At 39.3% G+C, this 26,084-nt stretch overlaps 1 protein-coding gene across 6 annotated transcripts in view; it reads left to right on the top strand.

Annotated features, from left to right (window-relative positions):
* Positions 1–26,084, top strand: part of LOC111868558 (aspartate--tRNA ligase, mitochondrial) — a 57,737-nt gene that overhangs the window by 12,397 nt on the left and 19,256 nt on the right. For all 6 annotated transcript variants that reach the window (XR_002843524.2, XR_002843523.2, XM_023859315.2 and 3 more), the window contains exons 3-11: positions 1,949–2,047; positions 3,977–4,054; positions 4,639–4,729; positions 5,339–5,514; positions 7,009–7,107; positions 7,531–7,696; positions 10,025–10,200; positions 13,076–13,174; positions 17,300–17,398. Coding sequence is in view for 4 of the 6 variants with exons in the window: in XM_023859315.2 (XP_023715083.1) it covers positions 1,949–2,047; positions 3,977–4,054; positions 4,639–4,729; positions 5,339–5,514; positions 7,009–7,107; positions 7,531–7,696; positions 10,025–10,200; positions 13,076–13,174; positions 17,300–17,398 (1,083 nt within the window). In the remaining 2 variants the exon portion in view is untranslated. The remainder of the gene's footprint in view (positions 1–1,948; positions 2,048–3,976; positions 4,055–4,638; positions 4,730–5,338; positions 5,515–7,008; positions 7,108–7,530; positions 7,697–10,024; positions 10,201–13,075; positions 13,175–17,299; positions 17,399–26,084) is intronic.

Here is a 26,084-nt window from a genome sequence, read left to right as displayed (position 1 = left end):
TGCAGATGTGTCAGAAGGTTCCATTTCAATTTCCGGAGGGTTTCCATTGTTGTTTTGGCCGTATGGGGGCGTGCATTTTCTTGAAGGAAGGCTACATGCTTTCCACCTGCCTTCCACTTGGATCAAAATGTTTCCTTCATGTCTGTTGCCAGAAGGTCTGAGTAATAAGCTGCAGTGACCGTTCTGGCATCTCTCAGAAAGTCTACATGGATAACCCGCTGCCAGTCCCAGAAGAACGTTGCCATCACTTTTCCTGCCGAACGGCTCCACCGCGCTCTCTTGGGTTTGGGAGAACTGGTATGCTGCCACTCGCGTGATGACTGCTGGGACTCGGGAATGAAGTAGTGCACCGATGTTTCATCGATGGTCACTATAGACTTCGAAAATGCATCACCTTCATCTTCAAACTGCTGTAGGAGACGACTGGCAGCTTGCAAGCGCACCATTTTGTTCACATCCGTCAAAGTGCATGGTACCCACCGTGCATTCACCTTGCGATAATGCAGGTGGTATTTCACAATGTCTTGTACACTACCAACACTGATGGACAGCATTGCTCCAAGTTCCTTGATAGTGATGAGCCTATTCTCACAAATAAGTTCATCTTGCATGATCAGTGTTTGGCTCGGTGACGGATGTTCGCGGCCGACGATCATGTGGTTCATTCTCCACGCGCTCTCTGCCCTCTGCCTCTCTGAAGCACTTATACCACTCAGACACACGGGTCCATGAGAGACACTCTTCCCCATAGTGTTGTTGGAGTCTGTGGTGAATTTCAGCAGATAGGATGTTTTCTCCAACGAGGAATTTGATCACAATGCGTTGTTCCATGCTCCGCGGTACATTCTGTTCGCTCATCACTCTAGCAACTCCCAGACAGGATTGAACAGGTTCTAACCCGAACAGGAGGGAGGGTGGAGATTGTGGCTTCACTCTCTCAAGGTCGCACAGCTGCTGCACAGTGCGGCTTGTTTACACACAACTCAGTCCCAGTCATACTTCTACCACCTTGTATTCAGTAAGTTCTTAAGCAGAGAAAGATATTATTTATAGACAAATTCCAGGAACTGTCTGAACACACCACATATGTGTTAGGTATTTACATATGTATGTGGTGTGATAAAGTAATTTCTGGATCATGAGATGATACTACTGCACATAGGACAAAACTTCCTTGTTAGGTGGATGAAGAGGAGAATCTGCTGGGTCTCTCACTGTTCATTTCAGGTTGTGGCTTGTATCACTCTAAAGTAACATCTTTTGGAGTATGTCTGTGATTTGCATTTCCCCCCTCAGAAAATTTCAGACTTCAGAGAAGAACCCATGTGCATCACTTCTGCCTTCCAAATAGGCAGAAAGGCTATGAAAGCCTATGAGACCTTAATAATTGCTTTCAGAGAGGAAACAGTGAGCATAATTCTTGATTCCTTTTGCAAGTTCAGAAGTGGAGTGACATCAGTTAACTATACTGAATGTTCAGAATGGTCATCCACAAGTAGAATAGATGCCAATGTGGTGCAAATCAAGGAACTTGTTTATGAAAACAGATGACAGACTACCTATGACTTGAGATTTAAATCTCATTTGGATTATGCCAAAACTTAACTTGGGACTGGTCACCGCGTAATTTGTGCCTCATCTGCTGACTAATAGGCAAAGACAGATTCATGTGCTACTTCAGGTCACAGGGAACTACTTCTAAGATATGGGATGGTGTATGGAAAGTGGAGTTATCACAGAGAAAGAAATGCAGTCCGGAAATTATGTGATTGCTCTTCTTTTTTATGTATTTGTATCAGATGAAATTTGGAACAGGTTATAGCCATCAGTTGTTATTTTACCTGGTATAGAATATTACAGAAAAAGTAAAGGTAACATAAGCTGGTAGTCACAGTCATTAAGTTTATTATTTAAGCGAACAAAAAAATGTGGTTTCTTTTCTTTCAAGCGCCCTGATATTGGCCGCCGTCTTTCCAATATGCCTCTTGACTCATATGTTGCTGTGAGAGGATGGGTGTACCCTCGTCCTCCTGGACAGCGTAATGTGGTAAATATAATTTGTAATCATTCCTGGGATATAACACCATATAATCCCTTGAAAGTCAACTGATGGTTTGCAGGAACATGTTTCCACCATCTTCAGGGTCAAATAAGCCAAACAAAAATCAGCATGAATTGGGTAGCAAACAATGCTTTATACTAGTTTCTTGCTTGCTTTATTCTTTGACCTCAAAGATGGCGGCCACATTTTCCACTGAAATGTCCACTGTCTTTTAAGAGACTGTACTGTGTTATATCCCAGAAGATATAACTCATCATAACCAATGCTATGAGAACATGAAATCCTACATGTAATTGTTCTTGTTTATTTGTACTTTAGCAGTGTTAGGTAATGTGTACATATTTCATTAATAGGCCAGGTGTGTATCTTTTGTATCCATATTCATAAGATTTTCCTTCCTTCTCTTTTTCTCTTAGCTTATGATGATTGTAACTTACCCAGTGTTTAGAAAGGACTATTGCTGTTATGGCACCATAATTGTGATATGTAATGGTTATAATACTGTGGCATGTCCGCTTAAAGCTGGGATAGTTTAATCAGAAGAGACGTCCGTTACTAGGTTATGCCACAATAAACAATGATGCAACAGTGGAATATGTCACACTATGCCACATAACCAATGGAAGTATCTCATCTGTGGGTCCACGCAGAGGCTATATCATGAGGACCAATGGGACAAGCGAGTTGAGAGTATAGAGAAGTTGAGAGTTGGGAATCTTCAGTTAACATTTGGGGGACACACCCATCAGAGGTCATCACATACAGTTGCCCCTGGTGGAGGTGTGGAAGGCAGTGGAGCTCCCACCCTTGTAAGTGATTGCATAGCTACACTGAGTATAGTGAGATAGACACCAGCCAGCGAGGACAGAAGCTGCTGAACAAGGAAGCTGAGGGATTTATGGCATGGGAAGTTATCAAGCACTGACTGGCGAAAACACAGCAAACTGAAAAGACTTAGTGAGTGCTGTACTGAATTAGTGACAGCACTATAGTTACTTGTAGATAAGATCTGTAACTGTTCAGTAAATCCAATTACCAATCCAAACCCCATTTATAGTCCCTCAATCATGTGACAATACATTTGCCCAAATACATTGCAGATTACAAGTTACATACATGGCCATTGCACAGACATTGTCAGTCTGAAATTCTTGATTGTAATTGCAATATTTAATTACTTACCTTACCATCTATTACCATGTCCATAAGGTTAATCTCATGATAAGATAATTATGTAACTAAATTTTACTTAAAGTTATTAGCTGTGGTATTGTTGTACAAATATAACCTTTGTTATTGTTATTGCTGGTATGATCGTTGTCATAGCTTGTTGCTAATTCATTCTATACATAAGCATGCATCAAACTTTCAGAGTACTTGGTTATCTGTGGTAATTTAAGGGCCCTAGTTTGATCACTGGCTACACCTCAGTATAAATTTTTCTGTGCGTATTTTGATACCTCTACTGCCGCTGAACCTTAGGCTTAGGGACTGTGGCAAATACCAGGATCAGTTCACTCTTTGATATCCATGATAAACTGTAGTACTTATCTGCTTTTCATCAGTGTAGTAGAATTTCTTTCATGGATGCTCCCCACCTCTGGAATAGAGGGAATTTCCCGCCAATATGTTTCAGCAATGTTTTTGGCATCTATATCAACGTTGGCAGACTTGCATAGCAGCCAACGGCAACTATTTTGAGGGTCGATGTGGATCTGTATAAGTGTATGTGAATACATTGTAATATGATGCGATAAAACCACAGTCCACGAAATTAATGACTGTACCACATATGTTGGACAATGAAGTATTAATATCTCTAAGTTTATTCCTTAATTCATCCTGTGCCTCCAAGCTTATGTATTTATTTCCATCTCATATCCATATTAAAATCAGCCTCCTGTTATGTTACAGAGGATGCCTACAGGTGGTATAGAAGTAATCATCAAGGAGTTCAGAATGGTCCAGCCAGGAAAAAAATCATCTGATAATGTATGTAACACCATACAGACAGACTTCTGTTGACCACCTGTATAAGAAATAAGTAGATTGCTCAGGTCTCCCTTGTTTCTTAATGCTTGTACCTTTGTAATGTTATTACTTTTCTGCAGAATAGAAAAAGTTTTTGAACAAGATGAGGAAACATGTTTATAATCTGATATGCTGGGCAACAAAATAATTAATTTTTATTTCACAAAGAGTGAGTTAAGAGCACATTTATGGATCACCTGCTATAAACAGCTTGAGAAAGCAAAACTGAAAGTACAGTCAGTGCAGAAAGTTAATGGAAAAATAGTCATGGCTAGATAGGGATTGGTTATGGTTAAAATGCCAGAAGGAGATTTTCCAATTATGTAACATTATTAAACTGACAGTGCCAATGATCATCTTTCTGTCTTATTCCATACTGTAATACCTCTGCAGCTGAAAGAGCATTGCTAAAAACCCAAGGAACCTATCACTTTTTATTCATTTGTGTTTATAAGATAATTGTACCTCGTATGTAAGTAAGCACTTCTCTTTTAGTTTTAAATACTGATAATGTCCTGTGTGAATTTGACTTGATTTCTTTGCAGGCTTCAAAATCAAACTCCAACAAAAATACAGATCAAAATAAGTCCCTGCCTACACATAACAGGCTTACAAGTGAAGAATTTGCAAAGTGTGGTAAGTTTGAAGTGCAGAAAATTGTTTGAAGACAGGAATTGGTTATTTTCAAAATGTTACAACTTAACCATCACTGTATTTGTCTGTGAACTTCTCCTTTCTGCTTATAATCCTGTAAAATTGTACTCTTATTTAAGTTTTAAGGTTATCCATATCATTGTCACTAGAGGAATCCAGAAACTGTTACAAGTAGATATACTTCAGATATCAACAGCTGTTGTAAAACACAGTTCATCGGAACGTAAGAGCATATTTCAATTCAGGAAATGCTTGCTACCGTTTAGTTAGAATCTTTTGTCTTGTGATGTCCTATCAAAGTATAAATGTTAAAATTTACAAAATATTATTTTATGTGTTATTTTGTATGGGTATGAATTTTGATCTGTCATGCTAAAGAAAAGAAAAATAGAATGAGATTGTGTGCAAACAAGACACTGAAGTAACTGTTTGGATCTAAGAGAGAAAGTAACAAGAGGAAGGAAAAATATTGCCTAATGAGGACTGACTGAATGTCTGTTGTCTTTTGAAGGAATATTCTGAGCCATGAAGTTAGTTGAACATGGATAGTATGTGTTTTGTTTTACTTCTCTTGTTCTGTTTCTTCTGCAGAGTCACCAAGTGTAACAAGTAGATTTGCGCGCCGAACACATACCTGTGGAGATTTGAATGAGGACACAATTGGACAAGAAGTTCATCTGTGTGGTTGGGTGGAACTAAAGAGGCTGGGACGGTTTCTTACACTGCGAGATGGTTATGGTGCAGCTCAACTTGTTGCGCCGAACAATGTAAAGAACCAAATCATTGTTATCTGTTATTTTGGTATGCTTTGAGATTCCTGTTAAAGATGGATGACTTTATGGAGGAGAAGTTTTCTGAATGAAGCCCTAATCATGTGTTTACGTTTATGATCTTGCAGTGAATAATACCTGCTTGGTGAGAGTTCAATATCATATTGGAATTTAATTTTTTAAGATGTTTTGAAATGTTACTTGTTAATAGCTGTGTGATATCCTGTAGAAACATATGTATGCTAACGTGTAGCAATATGTATGTTGGGCCTTATGTTACCAAATCTTTCTTTTGTAGTTGAATTTTTTGTTGAAAAATTAAATCACCTGGCTTCAAATTATGAGAAATTTTTTGAGTGCTTGACCTGTGATGGTATGTAAATTAAGAAGGTGCTGCTTGTGTTAATGTGTTCAGAGTTTTGGGATTATATATGGTATTGTCACGTTTTGGGGTTGTGACTATAGACAGGTTTAGGGTTGGATGATTGCATTTATTGACACCTTATACACTCAACTCGAAACTACAGCTGTCGCTGATCTACACATTTTACAGTTCACCATTATACACACACACACTAGTATTCTCAGTCTTCACTAGTCATATGCTGGCAATGGACTTATAGCCATTTTGCTGTAACTGCAGCACATATGAAGACTTCTTTTCACAGTCTAATCTTTTCTCAATCATTCAACTGCCGTCTCCACAGACTCTCTCAATTCTGATGTCTCGGTTCCTCTGCTCCCATACTTATATCCTGCAGGCTGGCATCTCAAAACTCAACTGCCTTGAATGATCTCCTTTGTCTTTTTATAACCCCTTGTCATGGACCAAACAGAAAACACAGTTCTTCTATTGTTGCATGAATTCGTCTCTGCAGAAATGTGCTTACCCAAGCACTCCGTAGCAGTGGATGTACACGTCAGATCTCATATTGTGACAGTTTTTCTGTTGCGTAGGCATTACCCAGCAACAGTTGTTTCTCTGGCTCCACAGTTCTTACTCTGAGCAAATATGCCACTGCATAAAATGTATGCGCATTTCGTTATACTCTTAAATGTGTTGCTCAGTATCGTTTGACATAATCACTGTACCTAAACAGAAAGGAAGAGCTTAGTAATCAGAAGTAGAAGTGCAGAAATATGCATGTTGTAACTGGGCACAAATCTCAGTTACATGTAATGTACTAAGAATTAAATCAGGTTAATGTATTTTGAGAAATAGTATCTTTTACACAATTATGGTTTTTACCTCATGTTGCAATATATGTGTGGTCTTCACAACTACTAACCATAATTTATTTATATCATGGTACCATGCAGATTAGATTAAAGTACATTACTTCTTTGAAGACATAAGCTTTAGATTCTGCTTACTGCCAAATACGGAATTTATAAATATTTCCAGACAATTTGGAATTATGTACAAACATAATGTTTACTAAAATGAATCTATTACTACTCACTTTGACGCATGTTCTGCCTCTTTTCCAGCGTCCAGATATTAGTCAGCAAATTGGTAATATTCAATTGGATACTGTAGTCACAGTAAAGGGGCTGGTGTGCGCTCGACCACCAGGACAAAGGAATGTGGTATGTTGATCCCGCAGTGTATAGAACATTTTATAAATCATGTCTTTACTTGTGTAAATGGAGCGGATGGCCACTTCCTGTCAACCCACTTGCATCAGCCAGTGACGGGTTTTGTAAACCTTAGGACTGAAAGAAATGTAGCACAGTAAGAATGTTACCAAAATTGTACTCATGTATCTAAGCATAGACTCCTGCTAGAGTAAAAAAGAATCTGACATTCTGGAGAACAAAAGTCATCATTAGAGTTTAAACCATGGATAAATTAGTTCTATAGGAGTGATTCTTGACTGTTAATGCAGGACTTAGTGTGAGTCATATCAGAAATATTTCATGCACATGCATACAGTGATTTAATGCATTCACTGCTGCTCAGCAATGTAGGGTTTGTTTTAAAAGCAGATGGTTGTTAATGTGTACTTACAGAGAATGCCGACTGGAGCTATTGAAGTGTCAGTAACAGAGTTGGAAGTTGTGAATCCCAGTGAGAAAATTGAACCTGCACTGCCTGAACCAACTATTGATCTGTCTATGCAGATACGTAACTTTTCTACTTCGAGTAATAGTTCACCTGAAGAAACAAAATCAATGAGTATGTCTCACTGAAACATAGTAACAATAGCTCTGTCCTAAGTTTATGTTCATAATAATATTATTAGTCCTAAAATGGATGCTGTTTCTTTGTTATGGCACCATATACATGCAGGCTGTATTACTGAAGTTCCAGAGAACCTTGCAATCTTCACTGTCAGGGTGATGCTACAATATAAAGGCTTCTGCCAATGCTGTTAGTACAGGTCCACAAGTGGTGGGAACCCCTCCATTTGATTCTCCTTGAAGAATTTCCAAAATGTTGGTTGTACATACTTCATCTGTATGGTGCCATCATACTTTAACAGGATTTACATTAGCACTGAACTATCTTGAAAGCCTGAAATGTAATGTACCCAATGTTGAAATAACAAAATGTTCAGTTTTATAGAATGTAAAAAAAAGTCATGCAGCAGACTTCTGGGGAAATGACAATTATATTCATTGCAATTAAATTTTGGTATATTGAAAGGTGATGATAAATAACAACTTGAAATTCGCTGGTTATATTAAGACCACTGTTTTTGGTTGCATGATGACATTGTGGGTCCTGGTGATATTAGCGAATGAAAAGAAAAACGTTGGGTCATAATATGCAACCGTTATGACGTGCACTAGCTGATCTGTGGTTGCAAGTGTAGCTTCTGTGGGAACAATGACCACCGTAAGATCAGCTGTACTACAGCTGGTTCAGGTAACACTTCCTTCTTTCTTCCCATACCCTTTATCAGCATATACCACATGACCTTTGAATGACTGGATCTGACTGTCAGCATACAGCAGCTCTGCTCCCAGCTACACCATTGCCACATTCTTCCATTGTTTGCATAACCTTATGCAAATCCTATTTATAGTCACAACAGACCTTCACAAAAATGTTTTGTAAAAATAAACAGAAACTAAAATAAATATAAAGTTTGCAGTTTGTACTGGCTATATTTCAGTTATGGTATTAATATAAGTACACAAACTACTTTATTTAATGAGTCATTTATCTTAAAAATTGAATTTTGTGATTTCTAATCAGCAGTGATTTTAAGTAAAAATAATCTCAACAGTTTCCTTTAACAATAACTATTCTAGGTAATCACTAATGGCATCATTACATTCAAGTATGTGATCTGGCACATCTTTTCATATTAACAAGAATTGTAGAGTGGCGGTCATGTCCACTGCCTTCTTGAGATTGTGGGATTTCTGCTGCTCAACACATTCTTCATTTTCCTCCTCAACCACTTGCTTTATCTTGTCATTGGCATTTGCTTCTTTGTTTTCTTCCCTCTCATCCAAAATAATCTGGATATCTTTCTTGGTAGTTTTCTTAATGATAACAATATTGCTATTGATTGTTATGGAGCTGCCAGTTGCATCTTCTGATGGAATCTGAATTTGAGTTGGTAATAAGCTCAAGCTCCCAGTCTTGATCCAATTACCAACCAGCACCATTAGAAACAGAAGAAGAGAACTTACCAAACACCTAAAAGAAGGACTGAAAGAAATGGCATAGTGTAACAGTTTCATTAACTTTGAATATAGCAGAGCTTGGATTCTAACCTTCAGTTTTAACCAGTAAACTATCAAACGTCAACAAATTATAATAGGTTACAGAATTTAGCAATGTACCAACTTATCAACAGTAATAGTTTCTTATCTGATGATAGTCACACTATCGACCAAAACTTGTAAAATGAGTTAAGTGGTGTGTATATATAAACCACACTGCCTGGGACATAAACTAAGTGTTCTGAAGAAAGGACTGAAGTGTTATCAAAATATATTCTTCATAAACTTAGCATGGAGATAATTTTTTTTTTAAATTCACTTAGTGGGGGGTGGAATCCAACTGGGTCACCTCGGCACGGTGGCCACTGATTGGCCTATTGTAGCCTGCTCTGGGTGATTATGATGATGGAGAATTTGGTGGAATGAAGATTGGCAGGGGAAACCGAAATGGCCCCAGCACCACTTTGTCTACCACAAATCCCACTTCTCCAGACCCAGGATTAAACCCGGGCCACCGTGGTTAGAAGCCAGCGACTAACTGCTTGAGCTGTGGCGTGGCCCTAGCATGGGGATAACTTTCCACAAATCTTGCATAACTGCAGCTTGGAATCACTTCCCACAGTTCTGTAATGCTAGCATGGGTATTGCTTATCACAATTTTTCTGTAACCCCAACAGGAATCACTTCCCACAGTTCTTCTCTTATGCTAGCATGGGATTTTTCTGTAATCCCAACATAGGAATCACTTCCCACAGTTCTTCCATTACTCTAGCACGGATATAAATTATTTTTCAGAATGCTGCATGTGGGTCATTTCTTTTTGTAGAAGCAGTTCCAGGCACCAACAGATTCACTCAGCGTACTCATACTTGTGGAGAGTTGCGAGACTATCACATTGGACAGGAAGTAAGATTGTGTGGGTGGATAGAATATCAGCGCATGGCAAAATTTGTCACCTTGCGAGATGCTTATGGCTCCACGCAACTTGTTGTGCCTGATGATGTAAGTAGTTATGTTCGTTGTGTTTGCTTGCTAAAGGGAAGGTCATGGTAAAGTAAACAGTTGCATATTGTACACCTGCACAGACACGCGCGCACGCACACATCTTATTCAGTATTTTATCTGTGGTTATCTGTAAGGGTCATTTCATATCAAGTCATTACAGGTCCCCATCAAAATTCAGTGAGATTTGGTGAGGTAAAACCCTTTGTGGTGTAAGTGACTATGCCAATTTTTAGACTTTTAAGTGTGATGGGTTTTGGTTCATTTGTATTTGAAGAACATAATTTTAGGGTTGAACTTGGTTTTTAAATTCCTTTAACTCTGTCCCTGACTGAGGAATGAGGATCAGATTAGTTTAATCTGTTGTTCTGTTGTTTCGGGCATTACCTAGCAACAATGGTCGTTTAGGGAGTCACCACATAGGAGGGGTTCTCTACACCACAGTATAAACCAAGCAGAGCACAAGCCATCTGTGAGAATAAAGACAAACATTAAAAACATTAAAAAAGTCAACACACATGAGACCGAGTACCTATGTCCATGTGCTTCTTCATGGTTGCTGTTGTTAAAATCAGAGTACTGTCAGAATAGAAGTCGTTGCTAAAGAGACAAATTCTCCTTATGGTACCAACATAAAAACACAATTTCCACACATGGTCTACACTGAGTTGTGGTTTTCTGATTTTTGCTGCAATAATGGGAATACTGTCTTGTGGGATATAATGCCATGTAGTCCATCTAAAGTCAATCATCATTCCAGAGGAACATTGTGCTTCCATCTTTAGGGTCTATCCTGAAGATGCAGGCGTTATGTTCCTCCAGAAGGTTGGTTGACTTTCAGTGGACTACATGGCATTATATCCCAGAAGATAGTACTTTTTTTTTCTTGCTAAAATGTAGAAATCTCAGTAAATGACAGATGTTTCTTTGTGTTTCCATTAAAAGCAAAAAGATGAACTGTCCTAACATGGAACAGTAACCATTTCATGTGTCCCTTTGATTGTGTGCCATTTCAATATAATTAATAAAAACAAGAAAATCTGTGTGTAGTTATGTCAGGCAGTGGGAAGCATCCTTCATGAAGTGTGTTCAAGTACTTGTCTCTTCTGCCAACAGTTGCAAATTTGCAAGGAAAAAGAGCCAGAAAATGCTAAGTGGGTTTCAATGTTTAGTAATATGGGGTGCCTTATTTTGTCTTAAGCCATTTGAGTTTTAACCCTCTGCAACTCTATAGATTACAGGAGTAGAAGATAAAGATTATGTACTGTCAGTCCATTGTGTGTGGTATATCACTGTGAAGCCTTCCCCTTTGCTCACCCTTCTGTTTCAAAATTATACTGAAATCAGTTCTTGTGCTGTGACTTCATCCCAAAGTCTCTTTGAAGCCATTCCTGTATCTTTCACCCAGAAGGTATGAAACAAACTGCATCTCATATTGTCATGTTCAAACAGGTAACTCTGACGTTCATAGCCTTAGTTAGTGTTACATTGTGCCCATAAGAGATTACTCCCTGAATGTTGAACTGGGATGATATTTGTGTGAATCATTTCTGCCAGTTCCTTACACTGAATATTGTTGACAAACAAATGCAGTGGCAGTAAACAGTATTTTTATTTTTCTCAGTGTTCAGGGAATTTGGAATAGTTCCATTTTGCACTAAGTGATTCAAGAACATAACCTTCTAGTGGGTCTGACAAGATTATGTTCTGTTTCTAAAAGCTGGTAACAAATGCAGCATTCATCAGCAGAATTGTTTATGTAGTGCCTCTCCCCTTCAAGACTGATAGACTATTCATTTCCTGAAACACAGTTGGGTTTTGACACAGTGAATGATATGATGCATTAGCAAACTCTTACTATGTACAGTTCTTCTAAAGGTTCTCTGAAGCAAGCAGCAAATATTTTCTAGAAGGAACAATTGAAACATGAAAATAGTCAAAATAATTTTACAAGGACATAAACTAAGTTACATGTAAAAAGACTAGTTGTTCCAAATTTCATGCATGGCTAAATGGATTCATTAATAACAATCTTGTTTTTGTTTGAATTTTCTAGCTGTTTGGCATTTCAGTAGAAGACTATTGCAGCTGTAGGTAACAGGAATTTAAGTGTTCCATATGATAAAAACCAATATCTAAGGTAAAATAAGTAAAGGTATCCCTGTAACAGGCCATGGAGGCCCATAGGGTTGTGAGATGTTGAGGTTTCCACATTTTCTAGACAGTCAGCTCATAGATGCTGGCAAGATTGTCAGGCTTACGCGCCAGCCGCCCTTTACCCCCAAGAATATTCCTTATGCTCATTTCTGTTAGAGGCTGAGTTGACCCCGGGACCATAGTGCGGCTGGAAGGATTATGTAAATTGAAAAAATCCACCTCATCGGGATTCGATCCCTCAACCTTCGGCTTGTAGCATAATACCTCAACCAACTACGTTACCACATGCGCCACCAATATCTAAGGAGGTAAAGTTAAATTCTAAGAAGTAATGGATCGTCAGTAAACTATTATTAAGAATATTAATTAGTGGACTTAGGAGACTTAGGCACATATGTGGGGATATTAAAAATGGAGGCAGTAGTGTGAGTGGCAGTCATCTGGCTTAGAATATAGAATCCATTGTTAGGCTCTTTGGAACATGGTGTGAATATTTGGGCTTCATAAATTCTGCTCCATGGACTTGTTAATGAAGATGATGATTGCAATGAATTGGATATGGGCTGAAGTGGATTATGTTTATTGAAATTGTAGAAATGTGGGAAAGTTTTGCATGGGTTTGGAAGTTAGCATGTAAACCTTACAAATGAAGGTGATTGTGTCCAGTACATGGTTTTTCTCATGTAGTAGAATTGATTAATACTCACCTTTTTTTCAGAGAAAAGATATTGTCCAGCAGCTGGATAATATTCCATTTGAGTCAGTAGTTGCCACGAGTGGTCTTGTGTGCCGTAGACCACCAGCCCAGGAGAATCTGGTACGCAGAAATTATGTTGTTTGTGAAAGAGTAGTCATTTCTGTAGCAGGTGCTGTAGAAACTTATGGATGTGAACATATTTTGTCAATAAAATAAAATAAAAAATTGGAACAAAGAGAAATCAAAAGGCAAAATTCAAAAATAGATTTTAAGTGATGTGTTTTATGTTTCCCCTGACTCAGCAATTGGACATCTAGTGTTTATTATTACATATGACAAATGGAATATTTGCCTTTTTCATTTGGAGCTCTCAAAGCTGTGAATTAGTTGATAAAGAGGAAGCGTCACTCTGCATTACATGTGCGAGGACTATTAACTACGTGGGTGCATAGTATTCTGATCAGATAAGAGAATGTTGGGTTTGAGGTTCTTTCTCTTCAAATCATGGGATTCTCACTTGCACATGTTTGTCTATTCGCACGTAGCACTTTTCTGTGTAATTTTTATTCCAACTTGTTTTGTTTGTTTGTTTGTTTTTTTTTTGTATCTGTTAGCCTAAATGTGCTAATTTACAAGAGTAATTCAAATAGAAGCAGTTGCTATATTGTAACATACTTTAGGCCACAAGTTTCTGCTTTATTTTATGTTGGCCCACAAGCCATATATATGCACTGCATCTGTCAGTGTGAGCCAAGGTGCCCATGATTTCACAGTTCGAACATGACACTATGTGTAGTAGCATCATGCACTAAATTAGAAACGCAAGATATTCTGTGTTTGGCTATGTTGAGAAACAATCTGAATTACTTGCACTGTAAAACTGCAATTATTTTTCAGAATGTGTGTGTGAGAAAATTTACATTATATGTTACTGCTGATATATGGAAACTGGTTAAAGTTGATATTAGCCGTCTAAGCTTTACCAGAATGAACAGCTGAAGGGAGACTGTACCTATCATTATCTGGACATCACTGATTAATGCTAAATGAAAACAGGCTTTGAAACATTACTAGATAGCAATAAAGGACAATTATTATTCAAATGCAAAAGACTGATGACTCACAGATTTTGAAACAACTTAGTGTTTACTCTTTTCAAGTTAGTAATTATTTTTATACAGACAGCATTCTAATAATTTTAGATAGTGATGGGATCAAGGCATAAGGTCTGGAGCCTGAATTAGAGAAGTTAAAACAGCTCAGTTGTTATTATTATGACATAGTAAAAGTGGAACAGGGTTTGCTCCTGTATGATGAACTTGAAATGAAGAACAACTCCTTACATTTGAGCAGTAGTACTTATTGATTCCATATTTTGCCTTATACACTGCGCTCAAAGCATATGCTTTGAGGTGGCAAAGGTTAGGGAAAGACTGGCAGTGAGCAAACAAACAACACACAGAGTTCATATGGAGGGGTTCAATCTCAAAAAATTAAATGAGGTAGAGGGTAAAGAACAGTATTGTGTTGAAATCTCAAATAGGTTCAAAGCCTTGGAAAACTTGGAAATTGAGGTGGATGTTAATAAAGCTTGGGAAACTATCAGAGAGAATATAAAAATGTCTGCCAAAGAGAGTCTAGGTTATTATGAACCGAAGATGCATAAGTCATGATTCAATGAAGGATGCTCAAAATTATTAGATCAAAGAAAGCAGGCCAAATTGCAATGGTTACAGGATCCAAGTGAGTCAAATGGGATAATCTGAACAATATAAGACGTGAAACCAGCAGGCATTTCAGGAATGAAAAGAGGAAATATTTGAAAGACAAAATTGATGTGCTTGCAATGAATAGTAAGAACAAGAACATAGAGACTTGTATAGAGGAATAACTGACTTTAAGAGGGGTTACCAGCTTAGCAGTAACTTAATGAAGAATGAGAATGGTGATCTGCTTGCAGATTCCCACAATATTTTGAATAGTTGGAGGAACTATTGAATGTACATAGGGTCAGTGATGTCAGGCAGACAGAAATCCGTACAGCTGAGCCGTTAGTACCTGTTAGTTAGTACCCTTTTGAGTTTGAAAGTGCTATTGCAAAATTGAAACTGTATAAATTGCCAGGTAGTGATCAAATTCCGGTAGAACTTATTAAAGCAAGAGGTGAAATATTATATTCTAAGATCCACAATCTAATTACTTCTATTTGGCATGAGGAAAAATTGCCCGATCAGTGGAAGGAGTCTATTATTGTAACAGTTCACAAGAAAGGTGATAAAACTTACTGTAGTAATTACCGAGGGATATCACTGCTATCAACTTCATACAAGATTGTATCCATTATTCTTCTCTCAAGGTTAAGTCCATATATAGATGAACTTATTGGGGATCATCAGTGTGGGTTTCGACGTAACAGGTCAACTACAGATCAGATCTTTTGTATTCGTCAGATATTGGAGAAAAATGGGAGTACGATGAGACAGTGCATCAGCTATTCATAGACTTCAAGAAAGCCTACGATTCAGTTACGAGGGAAGTACTCGTATTGTGCAATATTCTGGTAGAGTCTGGGATACCCATGAAACTAGTTAGATTGATTAAAATGTGTTTAAACGAAACGTATAGTAAAGTCCATGTAGGTAATACATTTGTCTGATAAATTTCCTATCCAGAATGGTCTAAAACAAGGAGTTGCTTTATCACCACTCCTTTTCAACTTTGCTTTAGAATATGCCATTAGGTAGGTCCAGGGAACGAGGTGAGACTGAAATTAAACGGGACACATCAGTTGTTGGCCTATGCCAATGATGTGAATCTACTGGGTGATAATGTAGATACCATAAAGGAAAACACACACACTTTAATTGATATAAGTGAAGAGGTTGGTCTAGAAGTAAACACAGAAAACTAAATATATGTTGCTGTCTTGTCATCAAAATGCAGGGCAAAATTGTGATATAAAGATAGGAAACATATTTTGAAAATGTGGCACAATTCATATATTTGGGATCAACAATAACAGATCAAAACCTGATTCAGGAGGAAATTAAGAGGAGATTGAACTTTGGTAATGCTTGCTATCATTCAGTCCAGAACCTTTTGTCTTCTCGTCTGTTGTCCAAAAACATAAAAATTAGAATATACAAAACTATAATTTTGCCTGTGGTTCTGTATGGGTGTGAAACTTGGTCTCTGACATTAAGGGAGGAACATAGACTAAGGGTGTTTGAGAACAGGGCGTTGAGGAGAATATTTGGACCGAAGAGAGATGACGTGACAGGAGGTTGGAGAAAACTGCATAATGAGGAGCTTTGTAACTTGTACTGTTCCCCAATTTTATTAGAATGATCAAGTGAAGGAGGATGAGGTGGGCAGGTCATGTAGCACGAATGGGGGAGACAAGGAATGCGTATAGGATATTGGTGGGAAAGCCAGAAGGAAAGAGACCACAGAGAAGACCAAGGCGTAAGTGGGTGGACAATATTAGAATGGATCTTGGAGAGATAGGATGGGATTGGATGGATTGGATAGATCTGGCTCAGGATATGGACCAGTGGAGGGCTCTTGTGAACACGGTAATGAACCTTCGGATTCCATAAAATGCTGGGAAATTCTTGAGTATCTGCAGAATTGGCAGCTCCTGCAGAAGGGCTCAGTTCCATGAGCAAGTAAGTAAGCTACAAGAAAAGTGACGCCATGTAATGTGGTAGGTGGTTTTAAATGTTCCTCCAAAATGTTGGCAGCCCCCTGTCAGACAACACAGCAGCCACACAACACTCAACCCAGAAGTCCAAAATATGAATAAACTTGATATGTTCACCAATATAAATGATACTGTTACCTAACCATGTAGAATGAATTATAGTGTTTATCTACACAAAAGACATCTGTAGGCAGATTACCTGATTTACAGACTAATCATGGGACTTTAAAACTTCTTAGTCTTTGATTACAGCTTCATATATCAATTTAAATGTTCACTGTTATGTCTCTTTCAGTAATATGTATCAGCGATACTTTTATGATTTACAGTAGACTGTATCTTATCACCTTGTTGCAGTTTTGTTTTATTGTTTATTGCTTTTCATATGGCCTACCAATAAACAAGGCTTCTGTTTTGCTAATGGAGGGATATTTATCTCACTATTCAGGGGCCAGTAGTGCCGACAGTAAGATTCTCCCCTCTGTTGTCACAGAAAATTTATAGTTCACTCTGTGTATATTTGTTTCTTTTTATCTTTCCAGAATATGCCAACAGGAAGTGTGGAAGTTGTCTTAAAAGAATTTAACGTCATCAACCCTGCAAAAAAGCAGCTGCCATTTGTCATTCGGGACTTCCACAAGGTTAATGCTGTCATTGATAAGTGTAAACTGGAAAGTTATGCGGGTTATTATGAGCAGTTCTTGAAAATGTGTGTGTTAAAATGAGAACTTGTGAAAATGTATGACATGTTTCATTAATTAGCAGTTGTGTATGTGTAGTGTAGTGTATGTGTGTGATACCAGTATCCTTTTTTAACAGTTTTTTCTTTCTAAAAGCAGGGAGCTTCATGGCAATAAAAATTTAACCAGTAACCACGGCAAAGATTTCAGGCATACATAGTAGCATTTGATATATGTTAAAAACTGATTCATTCAAAGTTACAATTACATTTTCAGAATCCAATCCAGCTTTCATTAAATATACTATAATCAAGAGTTGGATATTTTTCCAGATAGCTGTAATGGCACTCATTGTATCAAGAACAATTCAGTTTCAAATTTCAGAAATGTGTACAACTGTATCTGCCTCTCTCACACATTTCCTCAAATATTATCATTTCGTATAGTGGATTATTTCATCATCCCGTAGTTATAGGTATATTATTGTGTTATTGTTCAGTCTGAGGCCTTTGCAGTTTTACGCTGTGTGTCTGTCCTTAGGTAGGACTTTATGACTGTTGTAAAACAAATAGCCAGTCATGAAAAAGTTTTCCTGTGATACATGAATTACTGTTATTCACATGTGGGCATGGTATGTGTTCCAGTGCTTAAAATTATCAGTGAAATTTACAGTTACATGTTAAGGGGGCAGGCGCTTCTCAGTCCCATTAAATTAGTGGAAACAATAACTGTAATTGTCACCTCTCCACTTCAACAGATTTTGGTTTTAAGAGCCAGTTCATTACTAAACATCGGAGTAGCGTACAAATTAATTGGGACAAAATTAAAAAAAAAAAAAAAAAACTAGAATTTTTGACATTTTATTATTGTAAGACTTCAAATGCAGTTGTCTCCCATAGTTTTAGTAAGAAATGTGTCCCCCTTTTGCTAAAATGACCTCCTGGACAGGTTTGGGTATTGAGCAAATGTTTTTCACTCCAGTGTTGTGGAACCACACTTTTGACATGTTTGTTACCATGTGTTCTTCAGCTGAACAGTCCATTTTACCAGACATTTCTTCCGTATGCTCCACAAATTTTTGATTGGGTTCATGTCTAGAGAATTACCAGGCCAATTGTGCTGCCAATTTTGTTTTCTTCAATGAACATCTTGACAGTTTTGGAGTTGTGGCATGGTGCAAGGTTGTGTTGAAATGTCCCTTTACCATCTGCAAAGGTCTGCAGGAATGGTAAGACTCTGCTTTTAAGGATTTCAATGTACTTTGATGAATTCATCATGCCATCAACTAGAACTAGACTCCTAGGACCACTTCTAGAGAAAACCCCTCAAGCATTTTCTTTAGAAGGTATTTTACAGTCTGCTGAAGATGCTCCACTCTCACTGGTTCATCACTACTTCATCTGACAGCACTTGCTCTGTAACCTTGAACAAAAAATGTGATTCATCACTGAAAGCCACCTTCTTCCAGTCATCAGTTGTCCACAATCTGTACCTATTTGCCTATGCCAACCATTTCTACTTCATAGCAGGTGTGAACAGTTGAATGAATGAATGAATGAGGGGTAGGCCTTCTCGGCCCTTGCACTGCGACCACAGTGGCCTATTGTGCTTCCCATTTTTCAATTATTCCCTCAGCAACCCCGTGCTTCGAATGAAATGCAGGATTTTGTACATGGGGGCATCAAAATAGTCACTTGGTTCCATAAAGTATTGACCCAAGTGACGTCTTAAATAAGCTAAGGCCTCACATTCACACAGGATATGTGTGGCTGTTTCATTTTCTGTCTGACACCTCTCACAAGCGGGACTATCACTTAGTCCCAGTTTGAACAGGTGTCCTTTGAGGTGACAGTGTCCTGTAAGTAGTCCTACCACCCATCGTAGCTGGTTCCTGTTTAGCTTCAACAGTTCCTTCGCTCTTTTAGTGGAAGGTCCTTGTGTGAGTCCCTTAGCTTGCCTGAGTCCAGTTAAGGATCCCCAATATTTCTTATGTTTTATGTTAGTCCAGTCCCTGATTGCCTGTTTGGCAACTCCTATAGAGATGCCACAAGCTAGTTCAGGTCCTATGAATGGATGTTCAGCTCAGTTTTAGCTAATTGGGCTGCTGCTTCATTTCCAGCAATACCCTCATGCCCCGGCACCCATATCAGTTGTACCCTGTTATGTCCATGATTTATTCTGACCGTCTTACAGTGCATACATTTATTCACCTTACTCTTCTCTCTTGCACTACATGTTTCAGCACCAAGGTGCCATCTTCAGGTGCTTTTCGATGTACGTCGAACTACTTCATTGCATGCCCTGTTGTCTTTATACTAAAATAACTAAACTATATATTCATCATATATATTGATAAATTTTAAATATTAAAAATATTAAAACTGTTCCGGATTTGTCATCCTTATCTCAATACCCGAGTCACACCTATCTTCTTCTGTCGGAGTATTCTTCCTACTTTCATGTGTGTATTGTGCTTTGTGTTGTGTCTTGCTCCTGTGACTGCGTGTGTTATACTGCTGGGCCTGCTGGGTATGTGTGTGCTGAAACATGTAGTGCAAGAGAGAAGAGTAAGGTCAGTAAATGTATGCACTGTAAGACGGTCAGAATAAATCATGGACATAAATCAGTGCAACAGGACGCTAAAATATAACAGTACCCTGTTATGTTTGGCCAGTTCCATGAGGGTTTGATGGCAATCTCAGAGCAATTTTGAATTGATCTGGTGTTTGGCAAGCGCTTTAAGTGCAGCTTGGCTGTCCTATCTAAATTCTCCATAATACATGCCTTAATGGCATAAACTTCAGCCTGGAATACTGTCGTGTTCTGCCCAAGGCTGAAACTAAGTTTCCGCCTCGTGCCATGGCAGTACACACCAGCTCCAGTGCCCTTATTTATCTTTGAACCATCCGTTTACCAGATCAGTCCCCCTTTTCTATTGGGCCAAAACCTGTCTTCCCATTCACTCCTGTCAGGAAATCTGACTGTGAAGGGTTTTTCATATACATGTCTCAGTATCATTTTGTCAGACCCCATTTGTAATATGGGTTCTTTTTTCATGTCCTGAGTTATGTATGCATGGTTGAAACCATCGGATCTAGGTTTCCATTGTTCACTGCACTGGAGACGCTAAATTCCTGCCCTGGTCTCTGCCTCCAACTGTAAATGCAGTGGGGGGAGTCCAAGGAGTATCTCCTGTGCAGCTGTTGGAGATGTTCAAAATGCTCCTGTGATACCTAAGCAAGCCAACCTTTGCAGTTTGCTAAGTTCTCTCTTGCTTATCTTGAGTTTAACTCTGGGCCACCATATTGTGGCACCATAAGTAATTATGGGTCTCACAACTGCAGTATAATGTATAATGTGTGGCTGCAGTCCCCAAGTTTTACCAAACATGCTTCTGCATGTCCAAAAAGCCTTATAGGCTTTGTTAATGATGTCCAGCTGCTTTTCCCATGTCAGTCCCTTGTCTAATTCTAGACCAAGGTACTTGACGTCGCTGGAGAGCTGGATTGTCTTATTGAAGGGAGTCAGTTCCTTAAAACCCTTTATATTTCTCTTCCTTAAAACCCTTTATATTTCTCTTCCTAGTAAACGGTATAATTACCATCTTATTGGGATTGATGGACAGACCTGTTCTTTCACACCATTGTTGGACCATGTACAGAGCTGTTTGAAGACGCTCTGATACGGTCAAAAGGAATTTTCCATTTATGAGGATTGCTATGTCATCAGCATATCCTACTGTATAATACCTATCATCATTAAGTCCCCACAGGAAATCGTTGACGACCAGACTCCACAGAAGAGGCGAAAGTATGCCCCCCTGCGGACATCCCCTAGACGCGGACGCCCCCAGGGTTTTTCCTGATAATGTAGCAGCTATGTTTCTGCTTTCCAGCATAGCATTGATCCATCTGCATATTGCAGACTCTGTGCCATGCCTTCCAGCAGCCTGTTTGAATACCGTATTTACGCATGTATAGGCCGCACATTTTTTGCCAAAAATTCAAGAGGAAAACTGGGGTGCGGCTTATATTCAAAATATTCGAAATCACACTTCATTTAAAAAAAATTATATTCATAATTAGTAATACATTAGTAATATTAGTAATAATATTAATAGTAATAATAGGCATGTTTATTTCGGTGTAGAGGATATATCCTCAATATCCCGTCCATGATATTTCTATCTCCTAGTTTCGCCATCGTTTTCAACAAGAAAGACGGCAGGCTGACAGGATGGTAAGCCTTAGCCTCGGTATAATCAAGTTTCCCAGGCTTTGGAATAAACGTCACCTTAACTTGCCTCCAGGCTGTGGGGATGAAACCATATGCCATGCAGGCTCTACTCGTATATATGTGGCATAGGCGTGGAACTAAAAGTTCCGCCCCAAGCTGCAAAAGTGCCAGTACAATTCCATCTATTCCCGCTGATTTAAATGGTCTAAAAGAGTTCAGTGCTCATCTGATTTTTTATTGATAAATTATGACTTTGGCTAGGTTCCAGTCTACCCTGTTTATCTTGCTTTGGCAAGTGTCCAGGTTTTGCTGACCCTGTCTATCGTCCAAATTTTCAATCAATTTTGAATCAGGAAAGTGATCCCTGAATAATTCATTCAGTGTTTCCCTTCCTGTTTGAGTATACTGTCCGTTAGGCAGCTTAATTGTGCTGACCTTGTTGGTCGCCTGTTTTGCCATGATTCTCATGAGTCTGGCACCGCCTGGTACATCATTGATCTCCTGGCAGTGTCTCCTCCATGAGGATTGCTTGGCTTTCCTTATATATTTGTTGTAACAGGTAAGGGCTTCCTTGTAGGCATCCCACTGCCCTGTTCTTCTAGCTGTATTGAACACCCTTCTTGTTTTGATTCTAAGCCCACTCAGCTGTTTATTCCACCAAGGCATTCTCCTTGGTCCACGAGTGGTCTTAGCCGGACAGTTCTGATTAAAGGACGAGATTATAGCCAGTTGCAACTGGTCAACGGACCGATCAACATCCTTTATTGTGCGTATATTACGCAAGGTGGTCTCTAGATTTACCTTTAGGTCATCTTTGTAAGACTCCCAGTTGGTTCTCTTAGGATTCCTGTAAGTAGCTTGATCTACTGTAATGTTATTTATTTTAAAGCATATATATCTGTGATCTGATAGGGACGGCTCATCGGATACATGCCAGTTACTTACCAGGTTTCCTGTGTTATTTGTCCCTAGTGTCAAATCAATAACCTCCTTCCTATTGCAAACCACAAAGGTAGGTTCTTTACCATGGTTTAGAATATTCAGGCTCGAACTCGCCAGAAATTCCAGTGCCAGTGCTCCCCCACAAGATGTGGTGCGCATTGGCATCACACCCAATGATGAGTTGCTTCTTCCTGCTAAAGCAGTAGTCTGTGATGTCCCTCATTTCCTTAGTTGGTGGTGGTTCATCTGAGTCGTATGGAAGGTAGACTGAAGCAACAATCAGCTCCCTGCTGCCTCCTCGATACAGGTATGTTATCCTTACTGTCGTATCCCTAGAACAGAGCTCCAACAAACGCAAGGCATTAACATGATTCCTGATATAAACACAAGATCTTGCATTATTACTGGGTGCAGCATAGTAAACTGTTCCCCCTGTGTTAGTTAAGCCCCTTATTTGAACCTTGTATCTCCAAGGTTCCTGGATAAGTGCTACATCTGCCTTACCCTCAGTTAGCTGTTGGCACAGAGCTGCCCTGGCAGCTTTGCTGTGGCGTAGGTTGATCTGAAGAAATTTCATGATCTCTTCCAATTGAGGAGGGGTCAATTTCCATTTTATGTACCTCTCCGTTCTCGGACTGGGTTCTGTGTGAAGGGGTCCTCTGATCCATTTTGCTTTGGTCATCCGGGAGGCTGGGTATCTCATTCCTTTCCTCCTCAGAGACCGAGTTAGAAGATGCAGTGTCTGTCACAGGTTCTACCTGGCGCTGAACTTCAGGATCATCCACCACCTTAACAGTCCCCTGTGAGAGTCCTGTAAATATTTTGTAACCGGTCCTCTGTATAATAGTATGGGAACACCGGTCTATGAATAAGATAAGCCTTTGGACTTTCGATTCAGATCTTGTCAAGTACCCTCCAGTTCTCTGTATGAAGTCCCGGATTAAGGTTTGCAATCCATTTCAGCAGCTCTTCCTGGTTTTGGGCAATTTTGTCCCTAGTCCAGAGAGCTACTTTAACAGGCTTAGGTGGGTTCCTGGCATCATTAGCCTTCAGCCTGGTCCCTGATTTGACCTTGTGGTCATCAGTGGCTTTGGTGAGCCATTGACCAGACTGTTGGTCGGCACATATATAAATAAGTGCACCTCCCAACAGTCTGTAGGATTTCAGGTGTGGTAGTTCTTCCTTTGGAGTCCTACATAACACCTCGCCCAATGCTTCCAGAATGGAATTTTGGTCGTCTTCAGTAAGCTTATCCTCAGGGTAAGTGTCCTTGAAGATAGCTACCTTTATGTTGGTCAGAGCCTCCTTGTAAGTCCCTGGGCTTTTTCAGAGTTCTGGCCGTTTCTGTAGGGGTACTGCCCTCCGACCTTGGCCTCTTAAAGGTGACGGTGGGGGTTTCTCCCTGCTTGTATGAGCTTGCATTTCCTGGTTGCTGACTGCTCCCATTTCCTGCTTTGCTTGTCTCAGCTTTTGACTTTTTTAACTTCCGTCTAGCGCATCCAGACAAAGCTTTCTTCGTCAGACGGGGTCCACCTACTCCAGAGCCTAGGTGTCCCAGCCTTTCCCCTGCTGCAGGTATGTTAGAAGTACTAGCTCCCTGCAGTGGTGTGTCAGTACTACCGACCCCCAGGAGAGTAGTTTTTAGTTTTGCCTCTGGCAAGTTTTGAATCACTGGTTCATCCTAGCCTTTGGCTGAAATTTCAACAGCAGTTTTGCCAGTTGCAACTGGGCCCCTTAGTGGTTCACCAGAGCTTCCAACTCCCTACTGAAGCATTTCTCATAGCGATCCCCTTGAAGGGGAGTCCCCCTTCAGTTTAAGGTTTCATTTCTATTTGAAGTATCATTTGACTTACATTTAGGAGTGTTAGCATAGTTGGTTGAGGCACAATGCTACAAGCCGGAAGGTTGCAGGTTCAAATTCTGATGAGCTCATTGGATTTTTCAGTTGCCCTAATCCTTCCAGCTGTACCGTGACCCTGCTGTTGACCAAGTCTCAAACAGAAATGAGTGCCAGGAATGCTCCTGAGGGTGAAGGATGGCCGATGTATAAGGCTGACAAACTTATCACCATCTGTGAGCCAGTTGTCTAGAAAATGTGGGAGTCTCAATGTCTCACAACCGTGTGGGCCTCCACAGCCTGTTACAGGGATAGCTTTACCTTTCTTTACCTTCGGCTTACTTTTGCCAAGATTTGGCTTGAAAATTTCTTTCCACTTTTATGCAACATCTGTGTCAACTGGTAAAACACATATACGTAACACTTGACAATATTGCCACATATTTATGGGTGTGTGACTGCAGACAGAGTAGGGATTGGTGAATGGGTTTGTTGACCACTTGTATACATCACTTGGAACTACACAGAGATCACTGATACACAGAGACTAGTGTCCTCAGCATTCATGGTGACGCCATTGCCCACTGGTTAATGTTCCACACCTGAACTCTCAACTGAATTGTAGCACCAGTTGTTTTCAAGATAACTCCTTGGCATGGACCACACAGAAAACACAGCCCCTTTATTTTTGTAGAGGTATATTTACTGTGCCATTGCATACAAGTAGTATTGGTCGTGACGCAGACAGCGTAGAAAACTCTGTTCTTCTGTTGCGTGCATGTATGTTGCGGGCCTTAGCAATGGCTGCTGTTTACAGAGTCACTGCTTAACAATGGGTCTGTATGACACAGTGTCATAGCTTTGTTGAAATGTGTCCAGCCATTCAGCACTGCAAATCAGTGCCTGGTTTCAAAGCAGTTTTATCAGTTTTTTTCTTTCAGAATGAGTCCTGGCAGTGGAATACACTGTACATGGCTTGCTGTTGACAAACCCACTGAAACATCTTTCTTTCTAAATCTGCATGCTTTACAGCTTTGATTCTCATGCCTGTTTTTAAGTTCATTTCCACTTGCAGCTTGTTAGTTGATAAACTCATCCCCCCCCCCCAAAATGTGGTGAACTATAAATGCTTAAAAAATACTGGAACTTAAACCCAAAAGAAAGTACTACCATAAAAAGTGACTAATTTTACTTTGCTATTTTAATTTTAAAGCACCTGCTAGTTTCATATTTGTGAATTGTCACTCCTTGTTTCACTTTCACACATTTCATATTTCATTACCTCGCCATATTTATAAAGTAATTTGTGTGAAATATAGTTATACTTTCAGCCATAGGACTGTTTGAAACTTTTATGTAATTGTTGCTTGATGTACAGGAAATTTCACATGATTATTGTGTTGCTGGACATTATCCATTGCACTGTTTTTATTTAAAACACAACATTTTGAAACTGGATAGGGACTAGCTCTGTCAGTTGGGCCTCACTGAGTAGGGTCCCCCTGAAGACAGAGACAGAATCTAGTCTACGAAATATTGTGTGTTTTAAATAAATACAGGATGATGGATAGTGCCCAGGATATTGATATTAATATACCATAGTCACAAACCTTTACAAAATTTCAGTTGAGC

This window comes from Cryptotermes secundus, unplaced genomic scaffold (assembly GCF_002891405.2).
Source record: "Cryptotermes secundus unplaced genomic scaffold, Csec_1.0 scaffold330, whole genome shotgun sequence".
Lineage (NCBI taxonomy): Eukaryota > Metazoa > Arthropoda > Insecta > Blattodea > Kalotermitidae > Cryptotermes > Cryptotermes secundus.
The sequence above is the reverse complement of the archived record's forward strand: the minus strand, read 5'-3'. Positions and strand labels throughout refer to the sequence as shown.